Genomic DNA, 27,081 nt, shown 5'->3' with positions numbered 1-27,081 from the left:
CTCTGCTGCCTTTGCTGGAGGCTAAAGCTGATGTGGATGTATGAAAGTTTTGAACTCGGGCATCTAAAATGTAAGTTGTTGTAAGTAAGATATTGTGAAACAGGCTGCCATATCAGCTTTTATTCTTGTTTGTAACTTCATCATCTTTAGAGAAATAACATTCCTCTCCTTGTCCATCTTCTAATGGGGCTTGCTTACCCAGTAGAAACACCCCCGACTTCCCCAAGGAAGACTCTAATCGTGTTCCTTCCAGAACTGTACAACAAGAATACTCTTCTGTCTCATCTTTTATATCTGTCTTACTGTAAAGTCAGCCACCCCTTGATTACTGAAATTTTTTGATCAGCTCTGACTGCGGAGCTGATCACAAGTGTCCCTGGTATCCACTACTTCTGCTCTGCTGGTGGTGTCAGCAGACATTTGATTAACTACAGAGATTTGAGCACCAAGGAGATGCAAGGTGGGGCATGAAGTAAATCACATCTCAGGCCCTTCATGCCTCCCCTGCTCCACCCTCCAGCACAGGCGGGCTGCTGGCAGAGTAGTAGTTCAAGGCCTTTGCTCGTGCAATGTGTGGCTGTAATTACTGCAAGGGTAATTGGAAAAAAAAGATCTGCCCACTGCAGTACAACACAGCATGTCACCTGTGACACAGGTGGCAAGCCCTTTTAAGGTTTGACCACAAGAACATGTCACAAGATGCACTGCAAGGACAAAGTACAAAAGAGGGTATTAGCTCAAATAAAATCCTGGAGATTGGCCTCGGTGCGGCGGGGATGCGCGTGGGAGGCAAGGCATCTTGTGGTGCTCATCGTTTGGATACCGATGCCGTGACAGGGGGCTGAGGGCTTCTTTCTCCTTGCTCCCGCCAAAAAAAGCAGAGGCTCTTGCTTAGGAATCTGTGCTTATCTGCAGCTGTTTTGCCCTCCGCAGCTCCCTGGGAATATGGTCAGCCATTTCTGGGTAGTGTTTTCTGTTGCATTCTTTTAAATGAAAACAGTGATTTTTGGTTGTGGACAAAAGAACCACCGTGCTGGCTTAGGGCGTTAATTTAGGTGGATTTTACTATATTTCTAAGGAGCATAAACCATTATTTGGTGTCCTCCCTTTTCTCTAAATAAAAATGTACATGCTTTCCTTTAAAAATGTATTTTGTGTGTAAGTCACATAGTGATAACATTAAATGCGGTATAAAGATGGTAATAAAACTGGTTGTAACGTTTATATATTTTTCACGACCAAAGTGCTTTGCAGTTGGAGATGCTATAAACGCATGCTTGCCACTGGAGGAAGCGACACACTTTACACTGCAAGAGACCTGCATGACTGCATGACCCCAGGACCCAGTCCCTCTGGGCACAGGAGGGGCAGGCAGCTCTCCAGGACAAAACAGGGGCCAGGTCCTCTGCCCCGACATGCCATGGCCACGGGAAGGTTGGGTGGCTGTTGCTGCGGAACAGGCTGTGGTGGACAGGGTGGAAAGTACTGCTGGGACGGGGAGGAGACCCCACACAGAAGCATCCGTTGACACAGCAGAGGAGGAAGCGCCTGTCCCAGGTCTCCTCCTGTTGTGTCTCAGCTCTGCCGCTTCCCCCTCTCCTTTAGCAGCAGAGGCCCCTCCACATTGGGGTGGTGGTGTTCAGCATCACCCACCCTGCTCAGAAACCTTGGGTTGTCTGGGTGCCCAGTCTACTCTGGGAGGAAAAGCAGGTGAAAACAGAAGGAAAAGGGAAGAATGGGGAAAACACTGCTGTTGACGTTTTCCCTGGGGTTTTCCGGTGGGGTTTTTTTGTGCATCTGATGTGTTGCAAGGGGATGAAGCAAACTCCAGACATGCTGACTGCCCTCTAGCCGTATCTTCTAAAAACAGCCACATCATGCACAACTCCATGTCCTTTTATGGGGACTTTTTTTCTATGGGAAGCATGGCTGTTCTCCCTTCCCACCCTCTGCCTTCCCTGGAGGCTGGCAGGATCGGGGAGTGTGTGCTGGAGCCGGCCGACCCTGTCACCTCTGCTTGTTCGTGGTGGACCCCTGTGTGGCCACGGTAGGTGAGGAAGAGATGAAGCACATAGTGCGGCTAATCCTGGCTGCAGCGTCCTAATGAATGTCAGGCACCAGTTGTACGGAAACCGCTAGAGCGTGTGAACGTCGAACGTCACCAGACAGTCAGCCATGGAAAAGTCTCTAAATTGCTCTCCATTAGAAGGCATTCAACATTTGCACAGGCACCAATCTGCAAAGTGAAAAATTTTTTTTAAATGTCCGCTGACTTTTACAGAACACGCACAATGAATATTAAGTAAAGGGCTGATGTTCCTGTAGTCATTGCCCATTACTGCACTTCAGATGCCATTATGTGGCGTGACTTTTAAAAACTTTTTTTTTAAAGGTCATGCTGTTTATGCTGCATAATATATAATACAATTCCACCGTAAATTAGAAAGATACTTTACAGCCTGCTGCTGTGCTTCATGGAGGTGAACAAAATTTGAAATCACGGGTCTCTGCCTCATGGGGAAGCAGTTGTGGGAAATACTTAATATCACCATATTCGGGGGCTTTATGGACTAGTAATGAGCTACGGAGGCCTCTCTGGGACACCTTGCCACATCTCCTGCCTGCTCTCTAGCCCCTTTAGAACATTTTCCCATTCTTGACACTGTTAAATTTGATTTTACTTTACTGTTACAGGAAGTTTGGGGTAAACTGTAACATTACCTAACCCCCAGCTGTTTCCTTTAGCTACAGACAATATGCTCAGCCCTAACAGGTTTCTCTCCCAGCAGATAAGAAGAGTTGTCTTTCTGTATGTTGAAATGGTTGCAGGCCTGTTCAGTCCCTATATATGCTCACTCTCTGGAAGGATTAAGTATTGGGCATCCCATTGCTTTATAATAGAGGAAGTTTAGAAAAATGCTGTCCTCTTTCTTTCCAGGTAAACCACAGCACGGAAACTGGATTTTGAGGGACATGCAGCCTGATCCCAAAATTCCTCTGTGACAGCTCTTCAGGGAGCCAGCATCAAAGGTAAGCAAATGAGTTGTTGAAGCTGCAGATCTTTGATCCTTATTTAAAAAAACCTTCAGGTCACACATTGCTTCAGAAGTCAGAATACAAAAAAAGCAGAGCAGCCGTGGGGCATGGAACTGGACTGCATAAAACCACTGAAAGATGTTTTGGTCTCACGCTGTGGAACACATAATGTGATTGAAAAGGTACGGGAAAACTATGGAGAAAATACGATGTCTGATGCCAGTGCAGTGGAGATGCCAAGTAAAGCAATTAAGCAAATAAACTGGGTTTCAGAGCGTTGTTAAGAGATGCGGGAACAGTAACACAGGGAGGAAATTGAGAAGTGGATTTCTTCCATCTAAGGGTCGAAGTTGTAAGCCTCGCATGAAATGGAAGTTACATGCTTTTTGAGAAATACGGAAAATAATATAATTTTACATTCACAAGATCTCTTACCAGAGACTGGTATATTCTAAGAATGGTATTTGGATTAAAGGGGCAGGCCAGGCTGCAAAAGGAGGACTGTGTTATTAAGTAAGCCCTTGCTACCAAACAGGTCTGCAGGGCAACAGCTCGGATGGTGCAGGCACAGGGACTCTGGGGGTCACAGAAGCCAAGGGGCAGCACTGGGCAGTGTCTCTGAGCCAGTTATGTTCAGTCATAACAAACTTTACTGCAAGGGTAGACCTAAACTGAGGTGCCATCCTAATATACCCTTCCTGGAATATATCCCTGGTCCCTGTACTAGGTATACGATTTGCCAGAATACTCGTGCATTATTACTGAGTTAGCAAAAGGCAATGTAGGACTGATTTTTTTTATTATAAAGCCATTTTTTGTGTTTGACTATATGACCAACATGGTCTGTAACATATTAAAAATACCTTGGAAAAAGCAGAAGAAAGAAACATTTAACACACAGGTACAAATTAGAGAATTAAAACAACTCTTGTTTCTTCAATTTCTGTGCTAGAAGAGATGGATAACAAATTATTTTCAACTGTCAACCAACGAAAAGAAACTTGGTCAAAATTTCAGAAGGATAAAATATTTTCTAGGTGACAACTCTACAATATTTCTGTAACGTAGTTCTTGGTCAACAAATCTTAAGGTGTATTTAACATGACAGATTACTGAGAAAGCCCCTAGTTATTTGGTGCTGATTAATTTCATGCAAATATTCTGTTTTCCACTGAATGTTGTTAAAATACAGGACAAAATCTTTAAAGGTAAGCGATCAAGAAAAACCCATATCGCTTTGGACTACCAGGGTGAGCATCAGCTCACGAGCGTAAGAACAGACACAAAGTTCTCACTTCTATTGTACAGGAACACCATTTACGCAGTCCACCCAACAATCTTATACATCAGTGCCCTCAAAAGCCTGGCTTCGTAGGTAACTGTATTCTTCCCACTGTGCATCCTCTTCTCTTCAAGGGGTTGCTCAATGACAGCTGGGATGTTTCTTCCATACAGCTCACACTGCTTCAGAAACTGAACGCACTCTTGAATAACGCTGTCACGTAGCATGATCATGTGCTTGGACATGTTCTCCAGCAAGGACAGGAAACACCGTTTGGCGTAATACCACGTATCAGTGCTCAGTTTTTTGTTATATGGCTCCAGGCTTTTAATGACCCTTGAAATACCGAAGTCATAGTTTCCCTTCACACAGTAGAGGGTACCAATGACAAGATTGACAATGCAAAGATGGTAGATATTTTTATCAGGATTATCATAGGACAGCTGCTCTTCTCCCTTCTCGATCTTCCTCATCAGTTCCTCTGCGTCTTCGTTCTGGCTTGTCAGGATGTAGGAAACGCAGAGGTTAGCTAACACAATGGCACTAACATGGAGAATGTTGTCATAGTGCTTTTTAACGATTGGCTCATAGAAGCTAATAGCCTCTTTATACTTGTTCTCCTGCATGAAGAGCACATGAGCCACATTGAGCTTCCACACCTCGTGTTCGTTGCAGAACTCCACTGATTTGCGGAAGATCTTTTCTACCATTGTGTAGTTTTTCATGTCCCAGTAGATCTTTGCCTGGGCCATCAAGACAGGTATATATTTATCCAGAGTCTCATCGTACTCATTAACTGCCTTTTTTACAGCTTCATCATCCCAATTTTGCCTAGCTTCCTGCACCTGCTTCGTGAGTTTTCTCAGCTGCTCAGTCAGTGTCCCAGCCGAATCATCTAGCTTGTGGAAGGCCTCCTCAGGGGCAGTTTGACAAGTAATAATGGCATCCAAGAAGTTGTACAAGTAAGGCGTGAGCAGTTTGTAGGTCAGATGGGCATTCTCTGCCAGCACATCAGCCGCCAGGTCGTAGTACTGATGCTTGCAATAGAGAAGCAGCAAGTTTCCAAAAGTTTCTGGCGGGCAGGGGTTCTGCAGGAGCAGGAACTGCAGTTTCTCAAAACCTTCGGTGGGCTGGCTGTCCATGTTCATTAGTGCTTGGTTGTGCAGTGTGACTGGATCCAACTCCTCTTCGGCCCTCGGCGGCATGTCTGTGAGCGCCTCCTGGGCCGCTTTCAGGTTGCGCAGTTGGTACTCGATGGCCGCCTTGAGGTTGAAGGCCTCCACCAGAGCCGTGCGGTGCAGCAGCAGAGTGTTGCCTACGCTGCGGACGTCGATGCCCTCGGTGCTCATGCCCACGCTGAGCTCCGGGTGCTGGTGGATGCCACGCTCTATGATATCGGAGATGTGTTTGAGGGCGGGGGCGTACTGCTTGGCCGCATAGCAGCACAGCGCCATGTTGTAGGACAGCTCAGGGCGGTAACCCAACACTTGCACGGCACCGGCGAACTTGCCGCTGGCCTCTTCGTGCCGCCCCTGCCGGTACAGCAGGCAGCCCAGGTTGATCTCGGCGTCGGCCCGCTCCGAGGGGTCCTCGGCTGCCGCGGGGCCGCCATCGGCGGCAGCGGCGGCGAGGGCCTCCTCCACCAGGCTCTTGGCCGCCGGGAGGTCACCCTGGGCATAGCGGACGGCCGCCTGCAGGCGCAGGGCCCGGCCCTGGTAGGCGGGGAGGTCCAGCAGCGGGCTGGCGGCCCGCAGGGCCTCGGTGTAGAGCCCGGCCTTGTAGAGGGCCTGTGCCTGGTAGAGCCGGTACGCGTCCAGCTCGGGGTGCAGGGCCGCCAACTGCTCGTAGCACTCGGCGGCCGCCGCGAAGTCCTGCAGCTGGTAGTGGCAGTAGCCCAGCAGGGAGAGGCCGCCCCGGGAGCGGCAGCTCTTCTGTAGCTCGCGGCTCAGCAGCGACACCGCCTCCCCGCACCGCCCGCCGCCGATCAGCCCGTAGACCACGGCCGTGTACTGCCCGTCGGGCACCGGCGCGGCCTCCATCGCCGCCGCGGCGGAGGCGGAAGCCGGGCCCTTCGCTGCCGCGGCAACGGCGGCCGCCGCAGCGGAAGTACTCCCCGTGCGGGCGGCCGCCCCGCCGGAAGCGGAAGCGAGGGCGGAAGCGGCAGCGAGGGCGGAAGCGGCGGGCGGTCACGCAGCCGGCGGGGCACGCCGGGAGCTGTAGTGCCCGGGGCGGGGGGGGGCCCGGCCACTGTGCTGAGCTCTCCCGCCTGCCCCCCGCCCTCCGGGCCTGCCCCCTGCCGCTTCTCCGGCGGGGGGCCGCGGCGGCCGGTGCGTCCCGCCGCCGGGGTGCGAGTGGGAGCCGGTGCCCCGGGGAGGAACCGCGCCCTCCGTGTGTGCCCGCCGCGGCCTGTTCGCTTCCGCGGGCTTCTCTGCCGAGCAGCGACTCGGGCTGCTCGGCGAGGGTTCGGAGGGGGCTCAGGGAGCGGGCGCCTCCCGAAACGGCTGCCTCGGCCTGTCGAGAGCCAAAGTTTGTCGCGGCTGACGGAAGGAAGGGAGGCTGTTTGTACCTTAGCACAATCTGCCAGCTTTCCCGCAGCTTTAAAAAAGCAGAGAAATGCTTTCCAGCTCGTCTGTAACTATTTCGACAACGTAATTGTTCTTTGGAGGGGTGGTCCCCCCACAGCCCCGTGGTGTTTCTACTGAACGGTGATACGTCCAGTACAGCAGACTGTATGGGCTGTGTGGCTTCTGTGCATGTCGATAGCTCCATTAGAGGGGCCAGCCAGATTCGGTTTCTGGTCGTTCCAGACTAACGCTAAGTGTATCTGGCGGAGCTGGGTTTGCTCCCAGGAATGAGCGCTGCAAGGTCATGTTTCAAAAACTCTGTCCGAGCCACCCAGGCGCATGTGTTTTCACTGCTCTTCTATTTGCGTGATTCACTCATCGACAGATAAGGCTCTGATTCATCCCGGCAAGGTAGTTTCAAAGAAAAATTATAATTAAAAAAACCACAGTGAACCATCAAAATTATTTATTTCTTTTTTCTAGAGAGACAAATAAAACCAAGTGGTTCATTTCAAAAACATGCTTTAAAAAGCTGAATCGGCATTGTTTGATCTACTAAAGCAAAACAATGAGGGTAATGGTCTTAAAATGCAAAAAGGAAAAGGATGCAGAAGTCTTAAGTTATACATTTGGAAAGTACGTAGGATTCACTTGCATTAGAAAATACACACAGTATTTCTGCGCACGTGTTGGTTTTTTCCCACAGGCAAAGGTTCAGAGCTTATAATGGTATTCCACACGCAACTGTAAGATGCAGTGTCCCACACGCTTAAAAATGGGTAATTAAATACAAAGTAATCTAAGAAAGAGAAGGTATCAAGCAATATACAGTATGTGTTCCCATACTGGCACACCGAAGTGAGGGAAATCTCTGGAGGTCTCTCATTCAGCTGATTTATACCTCCCATTTCATTGTTATGTTAGAAACCATTCGCATGATTTTACTTTTAAAAAATCTTCTGTTTCTTTGACAAAGCCAATAAAAAAATGTCTTGCTCTACATTTTCTTGCCCAGAACACTCTAAGCATTGGAAGTATCTGTTAATGTGTTTTACATAACCTTGAAATAAACCTGTTCTAAAATTTCACTCAATGCATAAACAATCTATCAATAACTAAAATAATTGTTTTAATTTTATGAAGGGAAAATAAGTATTTGGCCTGTAGACTGAAACACTCCTATTTTCCACTAGAATTAATTCGTGTAAATATTACAAATGACATTACGCACTGCTGGTTGCAGTTTTCAAGAATAGTTTGAGAGTACTAGTATTGGCTTTGTTGATAACTACAGGCACATTACGAGATTGCAGTGCACAATAAGAAGGAGCAATTAGCAAGGTCACCGGTCCAGAAAAATGAAGTTGCCATACCAAGGACACCATCTGAAGGAATACCTGAGCTAAAATGAAACATACTCATCTACGGTTATTTTCTGCAGGGCACAAAACATACTAACGACCTTCGCGGCAAGATCCCCGGCCCTGCAAATAGCAGGGGCTGGCTGTGACAGAGCTGCGTGGGGAGTTCAGTCTCCAATTGCCACATGCGTCGGGCATCCAGTTTAAACTTCTGTGAGCTACTGCTGCCTAACCTCGTAAGTGTGATTCTGCTTTGGTGCAGGAGCAAAACCGCGACCTGATAGAAGCAGATGTCTACATCTCGATCACATTATGAAGCTGTTCTGTTTTGCCTGTAGGTCCCATGCTGGGGGAAAGGCAAAATGATGGGGCACTTTTAGGGGAAATTGTCTGATTTTACTATGGCCTAAGACACTTCTTGGATGTCTCATTCTCAGGAGGTGGGAAACCCTTCTGTCTGAACCACAGGAGAGCCTCTACCCCAGGTGCTCCTCGCTTTGAACAGTGTTCGGTTTTCTGGTGGGGTCACAGTGTCATGTTGCAGGGGAGCACTTTAATCCAGGAGGAGGTACATATGAGCCCCTGCTGAGCTCTTCCACTGAAGCCTGTCTGCTCTGTGCATGTCCCAGGAGTGAAGCAGAAATTGGGGCTGTACCCAGTGGGCATCCCATCTCCTTGCTGAGCACATGTAAGGGGCTTTGGCACGAGGGCAGGAGACAAGCCCACCCTTGTGACTCCCCACAGGCTGGTGGGGAAGGTGCGCCTGCAGTTGGAAAGCCTGGTCCAGATCAAGTAGGATTTGAAGTTGGGCTCCTTCCTGATTATCCTACGCTATGCTAGGGCATTTATGCGTGCCCCCCCCCCTTTTTTCTTTTCTTTTTTTTGGGGGGGGGTGAGGAAACGCTGATTTTGGTAAGTGGTCTCACAGGTGGGAATCCTGAGTGGAATTGCTGTGTGGCCTGAACTATCTTTGAGGATGGGGCTGAAGACACAGGTCTTCTCCTGAGCATTTTTTGCTGATAAAGTTAGGGCTGCTGGCTGGCTCCTGTGAGACCTCATGGCCTATAATTCATGAGACAAGAAACCTGACTGAACTCAGGCTGCGGTTAGCACTAGTCAGTAGGACATCTAGAAAAAAGGCATTGCTGTTGAACCAGCTTGAAGCACCTTGAGGGGAAGAATGAAGCCCCTGTGACCCTATAGATGGTCCACGTGCTCACTGCATTTTAGCACTGGAATTGTAAATGCTAGAGTCATCACTCAAGGCCAAATTTCCACTAACAACAGCTGGGGCAAATAAGTGATGACTTGTCTGTTGCTGAGGCAGACCAGATGTGTTGGGCATCTCCAGGGAAAGGCCAAGCAGCACTTTACTAGCACTGTCCTGGGTAGCGGTGGGTTCTCCATCCTCATGCCCTTTAATTTGTCCTCGCCTCTTGTGGACCTGTGTTTTATACACACTCGCAGAACTAATCTGATTTCAATGAGTTTTGCTCTCTCCTTGTGCAGTGGGCAGGGAAACAAGTAAAAGATGGAGAATGCCGATTTAATAACCTGCAGGGTCATCTCTCCTGTGCACATCTCAGAATTTGGCAAAATTGACTGAAGTACTAGGAAAATGTTTCCCTATCAGAAATAATGAAAAGCACTAGCTAAAAAGTGTTTTCCGCCATCTTAAAATATGAGAAACTTGGAATATGTTTCTTTACTGTACTACATGCTTCCACAAAGAATCTTCTTTTTCCTCTCAAAAATACAAGTCTTTTGCTGGTTCCTAAGCTAAGTGTTAACAAAAAATTAGTATAAGATTCTATTTTTTTTGTTTGTTTGGTTGGTTGGTTTTTTTTTTAAGATTGAGCTGTATCACTTTCAGAGACCAAATGCTGTTCTGAGATGTACTACTGTGCCCTCCTGGTTTCAGTAGGGTTGCTTCATTTTTGCCTGAGAACAATTTGATAAAGATCTAGCCATGCTCTCTCATTTTCTTCCTTGTGATGGAGGAACAGAACCATAACATTAGTCAGCAGTTTCTGAATTTTGACCCACAATAGCAAAGATACCGAAAGACAGGAGAAATAGATGGAGGCAATTACAAACAGTCACTTGATTGATGGTTGACATTGTTAGAGCTTCAGCTGTATGTCAGGTTGCGGTGGTGCTGAATCCCCATCCCTGCCGGTGGGTGTTGCCATGGGCAACAGCGCACTGAAGCCAATAAAAAGGAGAGGAAATGAGGGGAGACTCAACCTTGGGGGAAGCTGTAGGGTATGCGCTATAAATTATGTTATACTTAGCAATATGCAATATCAAAATTCAGGAAAGCTGTGTGTACCTGCCAGGAGTACCATGTCAGTTCCTAGTATCTGTTTCTCCCATAAAGTACGTGTTCCAAGTTTTGTATGGCTTGCTGCTTACTATCCTGCATCTGTCTTTATTCGGGGAAGAAAGAAGTGGTAAAATAATAGCAGAAACATTTCCATTTAGTGCATGTATTCACTGCTGCGCAGTCTGCATTTCTGCTCCTTCCCTGCTTCTTTCTGCTAGAGAAAGTGATGTGGTTCAGTTGTGTACTAACAGATTGGCTTGCAAAGGTACTGAAATTTCCAGAGATTCTCCTATACGCATGATAAGTAGCACAGAGGGTTTTTGTTTTGTTGTGGTTTTTTTAAAGGAGTGATCAGCAGATTTGTTGTTTCTGTTTGATTGTCAGGCAGATATAGTCAGTTTTTCAAAGGTGCTAACGACTCACTTCTCTTAGAAAGGAGGAAACCTCTTTCTAGCATCTGGTCAGCTGGGCCAGGTTCTGACTTCCATTAAGTTGATGCCAGTTCAAGGTAATTCCACTGAAGTAAATAGAGTTCGGCACAGGTGTAAAACTAAGCTGAATTCAGCTTTAATTTCTGCTGCCAGACAACCCTATATTTAGAATCCCATTTTTCATGGAGTACAAAAGCTTTTTTTCCCTATGAATGGGAACTTGTAAGCACTGCAACATGACTCCTCTTGTGTCAGGTCATGCAGCAGAGAAAGCACCCTCAAATCATAGATCACAGTTTTGCTACGTTAGTGATCTTTGCACTAATGGAAAGAGACCAACTTTCAGGTAATACTGGCATCATCACACAGAACTAGACATGTTTGGTTTTGTGACCTATCATGTTTGATTAGATTTTTATGAACACCTCTACTACAGACGTCTACATGTGAGCCTTGACTAGTGCTGTGCTAGCTGTAATAATAGCATCTCAAATTGTACTGAAAGAACTGCAAGAGAAGTAAGAGGTAGTCAGTCCAGTATGATGATATTCTTCCTCTCCACCATTTCAAAATATTAATGCCAACTGGAAATTATACTAGAAAGGCTTATCTGTGGTCCACTTATCAATGTAATATAAACCTGAAGCATAAGGCAACAGATTTCCTTTTTTATTTGTATTCTATTTTCATTAAAGCCCATTAATCTTTTCCTTAGGGGACACTGTAATTTAAAAAAAAAGAATGTGTTAAAAGAGCATTTTTAAAAGAAAAAAAAAAAAACCTCTAAAATTACCATGCAATATTTTGCCTTTATGCAAACTTCCCCTTGCTGACAAATTTACCGCATTGTTAATATGAATTTCTCAGGGAAGCAGGGACAGCTTGGTGTTTTTAAAGATAATAAAGTTTGTTTTTAAATGTAGCAAAGGTAGGCAATTCTAAAGGCCCTGATCAATCACTAAGAAGCTTTGTTGTAAAAAAATACTTCTTTAGAATACAAAGCAGGCTTTTCAGAACATTCAGGCATAAAAGAGGAGGGAAGAGTGAGAGAGGAACATCACAAAAGCAGGCATAATTGATTCATAACATGTACTGAAGAGATGCAAAACAACAATGTAATTACATACTATACTGTTTTCCTGCAGCTCCTTGCATATGAATTGACCAGCTTGCATCCCAGTTCTGCTCTGTATTATTAATTTTATTAAGCTGTAAGTTCTTATATTTCAGTCTGTTGTCAGCTTTAAAGATTTTTACAGCAGCAGTTGAAATGTAGTGGAGCTGAATGAATGCTTCTTATGCTAAGTCTTCCGTGTCGCTCTGGATACCAGCGCAATCTCACTGCAGGCCTTCCTTTCAGTCCCACTAAGCCTCCCAGTAAAAGCAAACTATGCTGCCATCAAGATAATATCCAATCAATTAAGCATGTCTGTGAAAGCATTTCTTAAAAAAATGGTGGGTCTAAGCTTATGAAAACCTTTCAGACAGATCTTATCGTAAAGCGACACTGACATTTGCAGGATTAATTTATGTCTTTGAGAGACATGGTAAAGCTAGAGGAAAAGGAGGATGAGGATGCCGCCTGAGAAGGAAGTCTTTTTTGGTGCAGCTCCTCCCATTTACCTCTATTTACTGCCATGGAGTCCAGCATAGGCTTCAATTTCACATTCAGCTTCACTAGACACTGAAAGAAGATTTTTAAAAAAAAGAGGATGAGAGAAAAAATATTGACAATATCTCCACTCCTTTGATGGACAGTCCAGGGAGCAACAGGGTAAAAAGAGTTTAATCTGCACCATGCCTCCACCCTCCTCGCCCCCAGCTGTAAAGTCCTGTGTAGGTAAAGCTTACCATTCCCATTGAGATCTCTTTATCTTACTTGTTTTACCTGAGGCTTTAAGTAAGCCACCAAAAATGTCAAAAAAAGCACATAAGGTAGCAGAGATTCTGCTCATCTACTTCAGCTTTCTTGTAATCCTTAAAGACAGTGCTTCTGAGGCATCCCCCAAGTGCCTGAGGCTATCTGGTTGCTGGCATTTATGAGCAGGAGATCCACTGGTTGGATGACAAGTTGGACAAAACTGAAATAACCTTCATATTCTCCCTATTTCAGGGAGATTCCTATTTCAAACCACAACAGTACCATGCTTTCCAAAGCTGTCAAAAAATCCATTTCTGTGTGCTCAAAATAAAGAAAAAAAAAGTTTCTGTATAGATTGCACTGAAATCACCTCTTTCCTACATACCCAGCCCAAAGCTCCCAGAAGCCAGCAAGAATCTTTTATCTGGTTTCGGCTGGCTTTGAATCAGCCCCCAAATTATGTAATGCCTGCACACCTTTCCTAGAAGTTTATTTTACCTTCCCCGTTAGTATCAAATGCTTATGTGGAAAGACCACAAGTGCGTCACTTGGTTTTGTCCCTACGTTAAAGAAAGACAGAACCTCGTTAACAGCAGCACTCCGATGTGAAAAAAGGGTTAACCAGTTATCTCCCAAGTGGTCATGTAATGTGCCCTTTCAGGACAGAGGAATATTATTCTTTTGCAACTTTTTTGATTAGCAAGAAGTGGGTTGTGCTGAGAGTTGGGTATCATGCTTTCTCTGATAGCATGGAAATTATGTATTTGTCATTTGAAATAAAGGGTTGGTGCAAGATAGAAAAAAAATAATGACAGAGAAGACAGCAAGAGTTGTTCTTCTAAAAGTGTAGAAAATTCTAAGGAAAAGAAAGGAAAGGGGAAGCAGGTACCTTTGCAGTTGATAATTTTCATTATTTTCTTTAAATAGCAGCAACCACTTTAAATGGTCCCCAGAGCTCAGACACCACTAAAGAACTGGGTTTTTTTATAGCTAGTCTGCAAGCCATGGGAGCTTGGTTAGCTACTGAAGTAAGTCTTGGTAGATTTTTAATTGAGCTATTATATGATAATTAAGTGTTAATGGCCTGATTTTAAGATGTGCTGAAAACTTGCAATTTCAGTTGACTTCAGTAGGAAATATGAATGCTCAGCACTTCTGAAAAATCACACCATTAGTAAGAAGCTGATTTGTGTGGAACTCAAAGCAAATCTACTTGAAATTATTTCCTTAGAGTACAGCACAGGCTGGGCAGATAATTTTGCAACCTTGGGCCTGGGGTAAGAGGCAGAGTTTACTGCAGTCTCTGCCACATATAGTATTGCTCGCTGGCAACAGTCATTCATTTGATAGAATGGACGTGGATTTGTAACATTCCCATCACCATGCCTCAGAGCTCCCCATTTTTAACTCTTTATTTCAGACCATTGTGTATTACTCAAACCTGATGTGGTGGAGTCCAAAACAGAGGGGCAGTAATACGTTATAAACACCTGAAAATACCTGAAGAGCTCATTGCTGTTATCGTTAGCACTTGCATTACCACTGCCAACTCAGAGTATAGAGGTAGCACCTTAGATATTCAGCCCTTGACAGCAACTTATCAGATCCTTTCTGTGCAAAGCCAGTATCCAACCACTGGCAGTTAAGCTTGCTGGTATTTCTTAAATTTTGAAAAAGTTTTCGTGAAGTATTTTTCCAATATACACTTCAGATTTTAAAAAAAAAAACCAGTGTTTAACTATCAGTGTATTATTTCAAATGTCTCTAAGCACAAAGATGGCATTCTGCATGCACATCCCATCAGCCTGAGGACCTGTAAACACAAAATGCAGTACAGGCTGTTCCTGTCATAAATGGTATACCAGCAACCTATACCTGCTACAGGCAACGTAGAGGAGGAGCTCATTGGGACGGTGGACTCTGTCTCAGCGTGGCTGTGCAGCTCTCGGCTATGTCTGCGTCCTTTCTGTACTGTTTTTTTTGCCAAGACTGACCACAAGACCATGATGTTTTCAATCCTAGTGCCAGGGAGCAAATGCAGAAGTCTGGGCATGACCTACTGCTGTGCCTGTCTCTCCAGGCCTAGGCGTATGCCACACTCTTTTGGTAGGAGACAGTTCTCATGTACAGTGCCAGGAGGATTGTGAGTGCTTGAGCTGCTTAGTTCAATTAACTTTGCATCAACTACAGCAGAGACCAGAAGCCCAGGTAGTTTGGGAATGGATTCAAGAAGCACTGACGCAGTTCTACAGTAATCGCTGTATCTTATGAGCTGTGAACATATTTTAAATCCAAAAGTAAATACATATATTTCTTAGAAATATATACGTAAGTGTATATTACAGAGTCTAATAACCCAGGTGCAATAGAGGTTACCAGGTAAATAACAGGAATGGTTAACTAATAGCATTAACTTTGATGAAATAAATTAAAAGGAGTATTTAAGAAAGAATAAACCATGTCTTTGATATTCATTTTTACCATAGCACAAGCAATTAATTCTATGGAATACTTACAAAATATATAGTGTAATTTTAAGAAACTTTATTTTGTAACACATTAATTTAGATTAGGGATACTTGACAGTGCAGATTTTGCACTTAGGTCTATAAAATGTCTTTATTCAGACATTGATTTGATGTTTAAACTACTGCCTCTGTATTTAGTAACCTTTCACTTTGGGACTCTTTCATTCTGATCTAGTCTTTTAATTAAACCAACTACTATAATTCCTATGGAAATTAGCTTTTATTTTATTTTTTTCTAGCTACCAAAGCATTTCAGTAGGACTTTTCTGATACAAAGTACACAAATTGGATTTTATTTCTGCTTGAGATGTAATTAAAACCTCATTTGATTACTATATATCTGGCCCTGTTTTAATTATTAAAGTCCAGTAATCAATTTTCTTTTATGAAGCTTCTGGGAAATTATCTCAAAAGCAACACATTTCTCTCCCTTCTGGCAGGCTCTCAACCATTTACTGAATTACATTCATAGCACCTGTTCCTGATCCGGATTAAACACCAATTTATTCCCAAAGTTATTTAAGTTTATTTGGCTGTAGCCTAGTCAGGGTTTTCTATGTCCTGGCTGCACTTTTTACTTTCCGTTTTATTGCATGAGAACCCCTTGATGTACTGCTCCTCCATGCCACCATTTTTGATGCACGCCTCTTATGAACAGCTTTGCTAGTGATCTCTCTAATTTGGTATCCAGCTTCTTAATGCCCAATTTATTATTTGCTTTAGTAGGAAGAGGCTTGGTCTTCATCAGCTGTCTGACTTGGGATACCACCACATAAACTCATAGCTCCAGAAACACCTTTTTTCCTCGTCCCTCCTTGGTGCAGCAGGCAGGCTGTGAGCTGGCGGGCAGCCAGCCGTGCATGGGGGTGAGGGAACCCCTGCCTGGGGGAGTGCCCGTCTTTCCACCTGGGACCTCGATGCCCACTGGCAGTCCTTCCACTTCAGTGCAGCTGCCTTGCCACACAGCAGTAGGTACAGGATTGGTGACCTTTCCTATTTTATCCCCTTTACTGTTCTTGATGGCAGAGTGATAAAGCGTGCTGAAAGAGCAGTCATGCTGGTGGCTGTGCGCTCCAGCGTTAGGAAAAGCCAGATAGGTTTGCTGTTCCTTTCTGCATCCATATATTACCTCAGATGCATGACTAAGCTGTTTCTCAGAAATTTACTGTATAGCACTGACTTTTTCTTACCACCTTCAATTATTTGGGTGTCTTTTGTGACTATATAATGCTTTGCCCGCAGCATACTTTCACAAAGTATAGCTCCTCTTACATATAAGCTCCATCAGTACAAGAAAAGGTTAAAGGCGCTTCAGCAATACATTGTGTGCACCTGGGAGAGGGGCAGGGCTGCCTGAAGGAAGAGCTCAAAAGGGGGAGAGCATGAGATACTCACTCAGAGGAAGCTATTTATGGGAGAAGGTAAGGAGGGGAGAGTGTTTTTTATTGGGTATAGAGATGTATTTCTTGGGTATATTTTGATAGATAAAGCATAGAGAATGCAGAAATAGTAGAAGTAGCAACAGACCCCTTCAGGGAGAGGGTGATGGATAGCAGTGGAGGCATTTGTTGGTAGATTTACTTCCGGAGTTGAAGGATGGTGGTGGGGGAGAGGACTGCATCTGCTACATCACCTTCATTTCTGGGAAAGGATGTTAGCTGAAACAGCCAGGATGTAGCACAGATGCGGCCAGAGTCTAAACTACTGCTAAAGCAAATACAACATTTTGTTGTATTCTAAGACTAATACCAAATCCTTTTAAAGAGGAGCACGGTATTCGCTAAACTATGAACACTGCAGGACCTCCAGAGTATATACTTTTTTTTTTTTTCCCCTGGAGATTCTCATCCAAATATTGACCAATTCTGAACTTGCTTAACTTATGAGCTTTGACAAGATTACAGCTTATGAAAGTATGGTTGCAGGTCTAATATTTGTAAAGGGAGTTTATGGAATAAGACCATATAAATTCATTGTTATGACTGAGCACATATCAAAAAGTTATAGGTCTCAGTGTTCACTCTACTTTGGAACCCAGTGGTTTCTAATGAATCACTTTTATTATGTAGGCAGTTTCTGAGTTGGAAGGGAGGACTAGTGACCGAGAAGCCACAGGGATAAATTCAGACCTGGTGTGAGCATGTGAAGCATTGCTGAAGTCAAGAGAGTTGTGACCAGTTACAGCAAAGCTGAATTGGACTCCTGAGTTTTGCTGAAGTGGCTTTCATGTGAGAATACAGAGGCCAAAGGTGAGCCATCTATCTGAAAGTCCTTGAACTTTGGATTAGTTCAGATAAAAGAGAACCTGTACTGCAGTCACCTACAGATTCGATCTTCATAATACAAATACTTGATGGAAGTTGTTTTGAACCCCCCCAAATATTTCTGTATATATGCCCATGTACTAAAACCAAAAAGACTGCTAAAATTCTGCCTTTCATAGGCAGAATACAGAAGATAAAGCAATACAGAGAATATATAGGGATTAACTCCTATGAACCTTTGACTGTGTGCATACATGAATTAATTATTTGCCCTACTGATTCAGGGCCATATTTAATCATTATGTTCCAGAAAAAAAATACTGTATTTGGGAGGGGGCTGAGTTCATGAAAAGAAAACCAAAAAAACCCTGCAATCTCCTCATAGTTGAAGGAGACACTGTTTATTCCTTCTAGAGCTTACTGAGGAGGGGTCCAGGTCATCAAGTACATAATGCATCAGTGCATTATTTTTGCATTTCTGTTAGGGAATATTTTTCCTGATGCCTAAAAATGTAATTAGATGAAATGAATATACTACTAACTTCCCTGATAGAAAACAGGAGTTTGTTTTAGCTTCTTTATAGAAATTCTTAGCAGTGCAGAAGGAAGCCGTTTGTGACTGGAAGGGGATCTAATACATGCCACAAGTGTTCAGCTCTTCCACTATGAATTAGCATTATGCTTCTTTCTAGTGATGGTACACTAGCAAGAATAACGCTGCACTCCTTTGTAAGTAAACATGCATACTATAAAAGGATGATCATAAAGTAAGGTTCTCTGCTGGTAAAATGTGCCAGGTACTTCAGGGAGAAAAATACGTACAGAGCTCCTGGCAGACAGATGTGCTCTGACCAGTATCAAGCATGCTATGTTGTCAAAGGGAAAGAGTAATACTGAAGGACTGGGGGCCTACTGAAGTAGTTCAACTGATGTGTTGCTATAGTTGCAAATGATTCATCTGTTCATAATAATTTCATGAAACCAAGGGTTTGCTCAGAAGAGTTATTATTTCATAAACAACTTCTTATTTGGCTCTGCTGTTTATGGTTTTGATTCTATGTCTAAAGCATGCAAGAGACAGAATGTTTCTAAATCTTTTCCTTTCAACATTTTAACCAAGCAGCTGATCAATGTCTTCTGCCTTGCTATTAAATGGATTTTGAAAAACTCTTCAAACCACATCAGTCTCATATCCTTATTTAGTTCTTTGAATTTGCCCTCAGCTGGGAATTCTGCAGGCAACTGTGATTCTGTTGTGTTAAACACTTACTTGAAGCATTTCATCCATCATCATTTCTAATCCTTTTCTGATGCAATGTAGTTTGTGCTTTGTCTTTCTTGAAAACTGAATGGCTGTTAAATTATCCATTTATCTTCTTCCAGATTTGCTGTACAATTTGAGTTCCCTCTACTGGCTGTCTCTTCTACCTTATCTGCCAACTTTTCAATCTACTTCCTCAGATGTTTATATACATTTCCATACATGACTGTATGTCCTTCGCAACACATTGGGCAGATAATTCTGAATGAGACAGCAACAGAAATTGTAGTATTATGAATTATTCACTTTTTCTCACAGATCAGGCTGAAAGCCATTAGTGAAGCTAAGCTTCACTAAAGTCAATGGTAGAGGTTGTTTTTTCTATCTTCTCCCAAATATCTTTGTTGATGACCTGTCCTTTCAGTTGAGACCTTTTGGGCTTAAGATGACTATCTAAAAAGTAAGTTGAAGTACTCTTGTTTGAAGGGGAAAAAGTACTTGTTTCTGCTGGCTCCTCTTCTAAGCAATTTGGGAAAACCTGTAAATTCCTGAAATTGTTGATAGTAATAAAATGTTTCATCAATAATCTCACCAAATTACAAAAATCCTAGCAAAAATATGTTGTGTTAATTTCCAAAAGCAAAATGAATCCCTCCCTGCTCTCAGGAAACAAAAAAAAGAGGATCAGGATCTTTGTGCCCATTGTAAAAAGGTGTTTGTGATACTCATAGACACAAAAATCCTTGCTCTGAAACCACCAAAACTGTGCCTTTACATATTACACTGTGAAATAGTAACTGACTTAGAAGGGAATTGCAAATAAGAGCATTCTTTCTTCTTTTCCTGGTTTTTCTTTCCTGTATAGCTGCTCTTCACCTTTTCTCTCTATTAATACAAAAGTAGCAGAAAAACCCCAGACTCTTAGGTTAAGGGCATGAGGTAAGAAAAATAGTTTGCTGATGCTTATTCCGCTACTGGAAATTGTAATACAGTCATAGTATCTGGGTTTTCTGAAAGTTCAAGAGAAATCATTCCGGGTGGCCTTGTTTTAGATTCATCATTAGTAGACAAGCAACAAGGCAACAAAAGTGCTGAACCTAGCTGAATTCCTATTTCAAGGCTACAGAAAGATCCTTCTGCAGTGCCAAAATCTCCTTTCTCTGGGACAACCCCTTATTCCTAATATAATCCTTAGCTACCAACTCCCCCCAGCACTGGCATTTGGCCTGATTAAGTTTCCTCTGAAGCATATTTCTTACAAACACAGCAGAATATGTTGCACCTGCTCTTCCTTGGATAATATTACCCCCTGGATTTCAACAGAAAGTGAGACTAATTTGATCTGCCAAGGTCTGTGCAGCCTCAGTCTGTGGTGTATAACATACTGCATCCTGAGCCTATCTGCCTTACTAATCCTTGTCAGCCAGGCAGCCCCAGGAAGCATAGATGCATTATCTCTCACTCTCTGTGTCCAAATCAAATGTCAGAAATAAAACCTGCCAAAAGTGTGCATCTTTATGGTATTCTTTAGGATCTAGTGAAAGTTATCTTCCTCTTCCCTCAACATGCTACAAAGGAAAAGCTGACTTCAATGAGAATCACATGGAGCTGATCAAATTGCTTCCTGTGAACACATTTTGCTGAATAGCTTAGTCCCAATTCCCCCCCCCCCCCCCATTTTATTTTTTGTTAAAACACTTCTCGACAACTTGTGAACATGTTTCAGGGAATGTTTATATGTTGCTCACAGTGAACAGCTCACCCTGCCCCCTGACTAGTTGCAAAGTTAAAATAGAACAGTACTGCTCTGACTTTTGTACCAACGATCCAGGCATGGGCAAATGGTGGGTACAGCAAGCCATTTCCAAAATGTTCATACAGCTAAACACTTCCTCATTAGATAATTTTAAAAGTTTTTCAGTTCTGACTGTATAGAGAGGACAGAAACATCTGCAGGAAAAAGTCATTGTTTTGGCTGCATCCAGTGACTCTTGCCTGAGCAAGGACTAAGCCATCCCATACAGTCCATTCTGGACAAGCAGGACTTCTAGAGGAGTGGTCCAAACCCTGAATTCCTTATACAATATTTCCTTATGCAAAATTGTAATTGAAGGAATGAGGGGAAGGGATAGAAGCGGTAACTGAGGAAAGCCTGCATCAGGACATAGCAGTGTAAGAATAATTCTTAAAGCATACCTTTTCCTCCTTCTCTGCAGAGAAATATTAAAAGGTTAATCTCCTGCTTTATAATTGTAACTAGAGTATACGCTTTTAGAAAAAAAATCACCATGTGTGCATATGCACTTCCAATTCAGGTGTCAAAGTCAACTCTTGAACTGGAGAAGTTAAAGCACAGAGGTAGCTGTGATTGTTGGAGATTTCTGTGTATTTTTTCTATGCTTTGTAGAGGCTCTACCATTTATGATACCTTGTGCATTTAATGTATGCTTACAAGCAGAATAGATGCTTTTGCAGCTACATCATCATGCTCTAAAGACAGATTTAATTACAACGCCAGACATTATCTTCTGTAGGAAGACTGGCATATGAGAGCTCTTGGAGTGATTAGATTTCTTTCTAAGTATGTCAAACAATGTGATAAAGAAGGGACTCTGTCCTTCCACATTCTGTTCAAAACATTTGAAGTACTTGCTAGGCTAAACATAAATGTTTCTACTCTTCCCAGATTCCCCCTAGAATCCTGGATGGAGTAATGCAAATTCACTTCTGTAGATACTATTATATGTTTAAAGCTCTCAATACCCAAGAAAATCTTGAATAGCACTAAAAATAGCACTAAAATGGAGCAGTTCAATGGAGCACCAAGGTAGAGGTGAGCAGGGCAATCTCAGGCACGCATAAGTTGTAAAAGCCATGAGCTTCTTTATCATCCACAAAGACATCTCCCTTAAATTTAAATAGCTGCTGTCATTGTTACTGACTACCTGACTATGTATTTATCTGCCCAGAAACAGAGTGCACGGCCTTTGGCCCTGCTATTCATAGTGTAACTGTCTCTGCCTAACAATGCTGTGAACAGAGCTGGGCTTCTGTTAGCATCTTTTGTTTGATGTGAATCACTGAAGCTTTGATGTTGTTTGTGAGAAAAGTAATGATTAAAAAGAATAAGATCTTCACTCTCCCACTCTGCTCCCCACAGAGAAATCTAATCTGAGTTGGGAAAAATCTGTGGCTGATCCTGTCTTAAGTATGTACAAACCACAGAGTCCAGGAGAGAAATCTGTTAGTGTTGAAACTCTTAGCATCCCTTTACTGGAGGGTCAGAGAGATAATTTGTCTTAATGATCAAAATTCTGTTTCCTGTTACACAAACATGTATGTCCAAATAGGTACAGAATACTTTCTCTGTATGATGAACGCAGCTGTCAGTGTAGCCATAGTGCTTTATTTTCACTGGGATGTGTTAGATTTTCTGCTTTAGTTGCATGTGCTTCCCCTTTATAGAATATTCTAACAAAGGGGATGATTACTTCACACTGAAGCTACATTAGTAGATTTAAAATGCTCTACAGTTCCAAAGAATGCATTTTTCCTTATAAATTATTATTCTAATAAGCTTGTTTCTCATCTCTACTGATGAATGCTTTTCTTGCTGGCATTTTTGAATGAAGAGCAAATGTGAGGCAGTAAAGCGTAACTAAAGCCCCTAAAATCAGAGCTTCAGAGTAAATGGATGGCTGTTCTGCTACTCAAGGCAAAAACTCCACTGTCACATAAAAATACTCTGATCGGTGATCACTACAGTAACAAAAAAGTAAATTCAATAAAATTATAATGTCCCAAGTGTAATAAAAACCAATGAACAAAAATTGGGAAGGCTTTATCTTCACAAACCTTTGATCCACAGTGTGAAGGAAACAGATTTGATTACTAAGGTATTTTGAAATTGGAGGTGGCTTGATTCCCGCATTGAGCAGCAGATGTGGGAGAGAGGGAGCAGAGCCATGGCTTACCTTGTGCCAAGAGCAGAGTCAGGCTTACAGAGCAAACACAAAACGGTTTTGGCTTTAGACACTTGGATATGGGAAATCTAGCTGTGCATAATTACCGATATATTTTTTTTTTTATATCCCTAGCTATCATTATATATCTATATTCAGCTTCAAGCTCCATATTAGCTTATAATGTAGCACGTTTTGTATATCTTTGACCTTCTTTCTTCTGGGTCCAACAGGCATTCCAAGGGGCAGTCAAACAGGATTGCTAAAGGAAGTTGCACAGATTTTGACTTGTAAACCTTCTCACAAAAAGGGGCCAGACTCAGGAAACAGTTCTAGCCAGGTAAGCAGAGGCATGTGATACACATCCCCCAGTAAAGGAGACTTCATTATCCTTTACTTGGGAGAAGAACTGCACCTCAAAGTGGGTTGTCTTGAGCTACCTTAAGGAAATGCGCAGAGCAGATGCATAAGGAGGAGATAGAGCCAAATCTCCCCAGAAAACTGATCAAGTCCCAAAGAATGTTTCAGAACGGGGAAAAAAAAAAAATAGGGCTAGGAAAGCCATAACTCTCTAAAATGCTCTGAAGAGTTTATATACTGTTTTAAGTATGAAATATTCCTTATGGGCACTCTGGTATGTAGCCTAGCTTGGACTGTGGAGAAGATATGGTTTGCTATAGTACTGTCAGTGGCACTGGGGTGGTCATGCCAGACCACTCCTGGAAGTTTGGGCTGTGAAGTTCCTTCTGTGTTGCATACTTCAGACATTCACAGCTGCCAAGAATAGCCTGCTCTTGGGAACTACTTTGAGCAAAGAAAATTTCAGACGGCTCTGCTGATCTCCTGTCTGACTTCCGTGGGAGTTGCCAGCATTCACTGGTTGCTGGGACCATCTTTACTGTATGGGTGTCAAATAACAGAGGGCACAGCATTAGGTCCTGCTGTAGCAACTGTGTTGGTATGGACACAGCCGTTCCCTGCAGAGTTCCCTTCAGGGCTCTGGATGCTAGGATCTGCCCACGCGTATTCAGGACTTCTAATCACTAGCATGCAAAAAACTACATGCAAAAGCCTTGGTTTTGTTCTCTATGGTTTAATGTTGTAATTTTGGTATCAAAATGAGTGTCAAATGTTTATTTCAAACATACGGGTTTTATAAGCACTATGTTAGTGAGCTATATAAGTACTGCTAAGATTTTACTAATTTGTCAGCTGCCACTCCGCCTCTTTATGTTGCATTTGTAATGATGTAACCCATTCTCTCCCCACATGCAGTCCCTACAACATATTACAATGGCTAGAATTTTAAAGAATGTATTTGGAAAGAAAAAAAAAAAGAAATCTAGGACTTGGCCATAGTTGTAGTGTTCAGCCAGCCCTAAACAGAGGATATACGGTGCCTGAATACACTGCTGATGTGATACGTGTACTGAGGTTTGATTAAGCTGGATATGAAAATTAAAACTTGGCTCCACATTGAAGAGAGAATCTCCTGCAGTGTGATACTATGACATCAAGTTTTCTGTTTACCCCTAAGGCTGGTGCTGCAATGACTTCCAGGTTTGATGGTGTCTCTTTTTTAAGTTGTTGAGCAGCAGGCTAATAGCTGCACAGCATGATGCAAAGACAGCAGAAAGCAGGGAAATCAGATGTGAATATATTCCCCAGAGATCTCCTGCTAAGATGGAGCTAACTAACCAGAGCTTTAGTGCTCAGATGTAGTCCTCTCATGCAGAGGATGGGCTGATTATCAGCTCTTCCTACTTTATTGTACATTTTTGGATTACAGATACTATTACAAATCATGAATTCTGGTATAATATGCACTTTAGAGTAATATGAACTATTACATTGCAAGGAACATTATTTTTAAAGTTTTCGTCCAAGGTCAGTTCCTCCCCGTCATGTTGTCCACAATAATCTTCGTATTTTAAAAAATACAGGCTTATGTTGTTCTTCTGTGCTTGCTTTGCCTAACTGCTTGAAAGCCATAGCTTTAGTTTATTTCATCATGACAAAGACTGACCTAAGAAAGGGACAGGATCTACTGACAAAGCAGTAGCCCACCACGCTGTTTTCACAAGCACATGTTGTCCATGTCGCACAACAGGAGTTGCCTTTGCTGCTGGGCAGTCACTTCATTATTGCCACAGTTGCAGCCTCAGATGCCACAAGGTATAGAGGGCAGGGGAAGCACATCATCCTCCTTACCTCATATACTATTGGTGACATATCTGGTCTACAAAATGAAAAGGAACTGCCAATCCATTTTTGTTTGTGTGTAGCAAGCTACGTTCAGGCACAAGTTCCTCAGTTTAATGTTAACGTGGGAGCTGGTACCTGCTTCCCAGCTCTTGGCTTTGTATCACCACTGACCCATTGCTTCAATTCATTGCTTGGAGATGTGAGGCAGTTTAGGGTGCAGTGGTAACAGGAAGAACTTGTTGCAGTTCCCCAAAAATGCCTAGTGAGAACATCCCCATGATTTTTCGGATATCAGTTGCCAAACTGTCAGTCTTTAGTGGCATGAGGCAGCCTGTGAGGTTTCAGTGAGTAGGAGGAAGACTGGCTGACACAGTTATTGATGGTTAAGTTACTAGTGTTATTTTCCATTTATCATCCTGCTCATGTAGCTCTGCTTTCTATACAGATAAGAGATGAAAATTTAGAACGGTGACGCTTATGTTACACAAGTCAAATTCTGAAGCTGGTTTAATCCAAAGAGAGAGAAGTATTATTCAGGTCATCTATAGCCTTAATAAAGTAGTACTTGAGAGCTTATACACCTTATACCAAGCACCAATGCAGTCTGTGTAGAAGCATGATTAAAAGAGTAAACTCCAAGTTAAACAGCACACAGGTTAAACCACAAATCATTTGTCATTGGCCTTAAAGGCTTGGCCTAGAGGGAGCCAGAAGGGAGTGCAAAGGCTCAGCCTTGAGCTTCCCTTTGGGTCAACACATATTTGGGCAGGTTTGACAGCAGCACCTAATGAGGCTGTCCCTCTGGCACCTCTCTGCAGAGCACTCCACACCTTGGCATGATGAGAATCAGTTTGTCTCAAACTTAATAAAATAAACAGTCGCCCTATCAGCTTTTATAACTTGGAAAGGAATTGTGTTTACAGATGTTACCACCTTCAGGGAATCTGAAGATTTCTGCATAGAATTCAGACTTTTGGTAAAGTCAAAGAAAGGTAAGAGTTCAAATAGCCTTCAAGACTGCACTGTAAGCTAACTCTTTCTCCCTAGAGAGGCAAGCACAATCTTCTCTGGACTCTACAGGAGCAGTAAGTAAAAATTACCTCATACAATGGCATGCAGATGCTATCAATCCACTCGAGCTGCAGCCTGGGTAGTTCATCTTTCCTGTTCCGATCAAAAATGGCCTGAATTGAGAAGGGAACAAAACTGTCATGCTTTATTACACTGGAGTATTTTACAGACACATCGTCCAGCACTTTGGAGCTATGATCAAATTCTCACAACCAGAACTCTTTGTAAACCATAATGAATATTTGCAGCAGTCTTCCTACTGCTTTGTCTGGTATGAAAAATAAACTCTTTATTTTCAATCCTGTTTTGAAATTTGTAGGCTGAATGTATTTGAATTTTATAATTTTGTGATGTAAAATAAATGCTCCACAGTTGGAGCTGAGCTGGTAAGAAACCTCCTGTAGAAATGTAAAGTAGATACCTTTGAGTAGAAATTTCCCTTTTCTCACATAGGGTTTTCCAGCTCAGCAAAATGAACAGTGATGGATCTGGGCTGGCTGGCTCCCTCCCTCCCAGTTACAGACCCTTTCTGCAGAACCAGCCGTGTCTGTGAATCCAAATTATAGGGAATCAACAGATCCATTTTGGGAGCAGTTAACAATTTGTTCCTCTGGAAATAGCCTAATTCACTGCTCCCTGCATGGCCCTGGAGAGGAAATTATAGAGGTCAAAGCTGATGTTTAAGAGGCTCAATTATTGGCTGAAAGGAGATGGAAGAAAGCGAGTTCTGCAGAGTTTGAATGTGAGTTGAGTTTCCTCCATACTCTGCCTGAGATTACTTGGGTCCATCAGCTTTCTGTCTACAGGATTTTAATCCTCCTTCTAGTGGCCCATCCACACCATTTACCAAATGCTTTTTTTTTTTTTTTTTTTTACTCTCTGAATATGCCAAGTTTTAAGTCTTTCTGTCTTTTTCTGTGGAAAGTCTG

General features: G+C 43.0%; 2 protein-coding genes across 5 annotated transcripts in view; both read right to left on the bottom strand.

Annotated features, from left to right (window-relative positions):
- Nucleotides 1-4,047: 4,047 nt before the first annotated feature.
- IFT70B (intraflagellar transport 70B) lies at nt 4,048-6,411 on the bottom strand. Its single transcript, XM_052792293.1, has one exon. It carries the CDS (start codon nt 6,355-6,357, stop codon nt 4,354-4,356), a length of 2,004 nt encoding a protein of 667 aa, XP_052648253.1. The 5' UTR covers nt 6,358-6,411; the 3' UTR covers nt 4,048-4,353.
- A 3,677-nt stretch (nt 6,412-10,088) lies between these two features.
- PDE11A (phosphodiesterase 11A) overlaps nt 10,089-27,081 on the bottom strand; it is a 164,855-nt gene continuing 147,862 nt past the window's right edge. For 3 of the 4 annotated variants that reach the window (XM_052792292.1, XM_052792288.1, XM_052792290.1), the window contains 2 exons: nt 26,182-26,265; nt 10,943-12,684 (listed from right to left, as the gene is read on the bottom strand). In XM_052792292.1, coding sequence (XP_052648252.1) covers nt 12,523-12,684; nt 26,182-26,265 — 246 coding nt within the window. In that variant the 3' untranslated portion in view covers nt 10,943-12,522. Of the gene's footprint in view, nt 10,449-10,942; nt 12,685-26,181; nt 26,266-27,081 lie in introns of those variants that run through there. The other variant, XM_052792289.1, reaches the window with a different exon arrangement.

The sequence above is a fragment of the Harpia harpyja genome, chromosome 7 (assembly GCF_026419915.1).
Source record: "Harpia harpyja isolate bHarHar1 chromosome 7, bHarHar1 primary haplotype, whole genome shotgun sequence".
Classification (NCBI taxonomy): Eukaryota; Metazoa; Chordata; class Aves; order Accipitriformes; family Accipitridae; genus Harpia; species Harpia harpyja.
This window is presented reverse-complemented; position numbering and strand designations above follow the sequence as displayed.

Coding starts and splice junctions, on each gene's coding strand:
- IFT70B (XM_052792293.1), bottom strand. CDS start 6,357: ATGGAGGCCGCGCCGGTGCCCGACGGGCAGTACACGGCCGTGGTCTAC.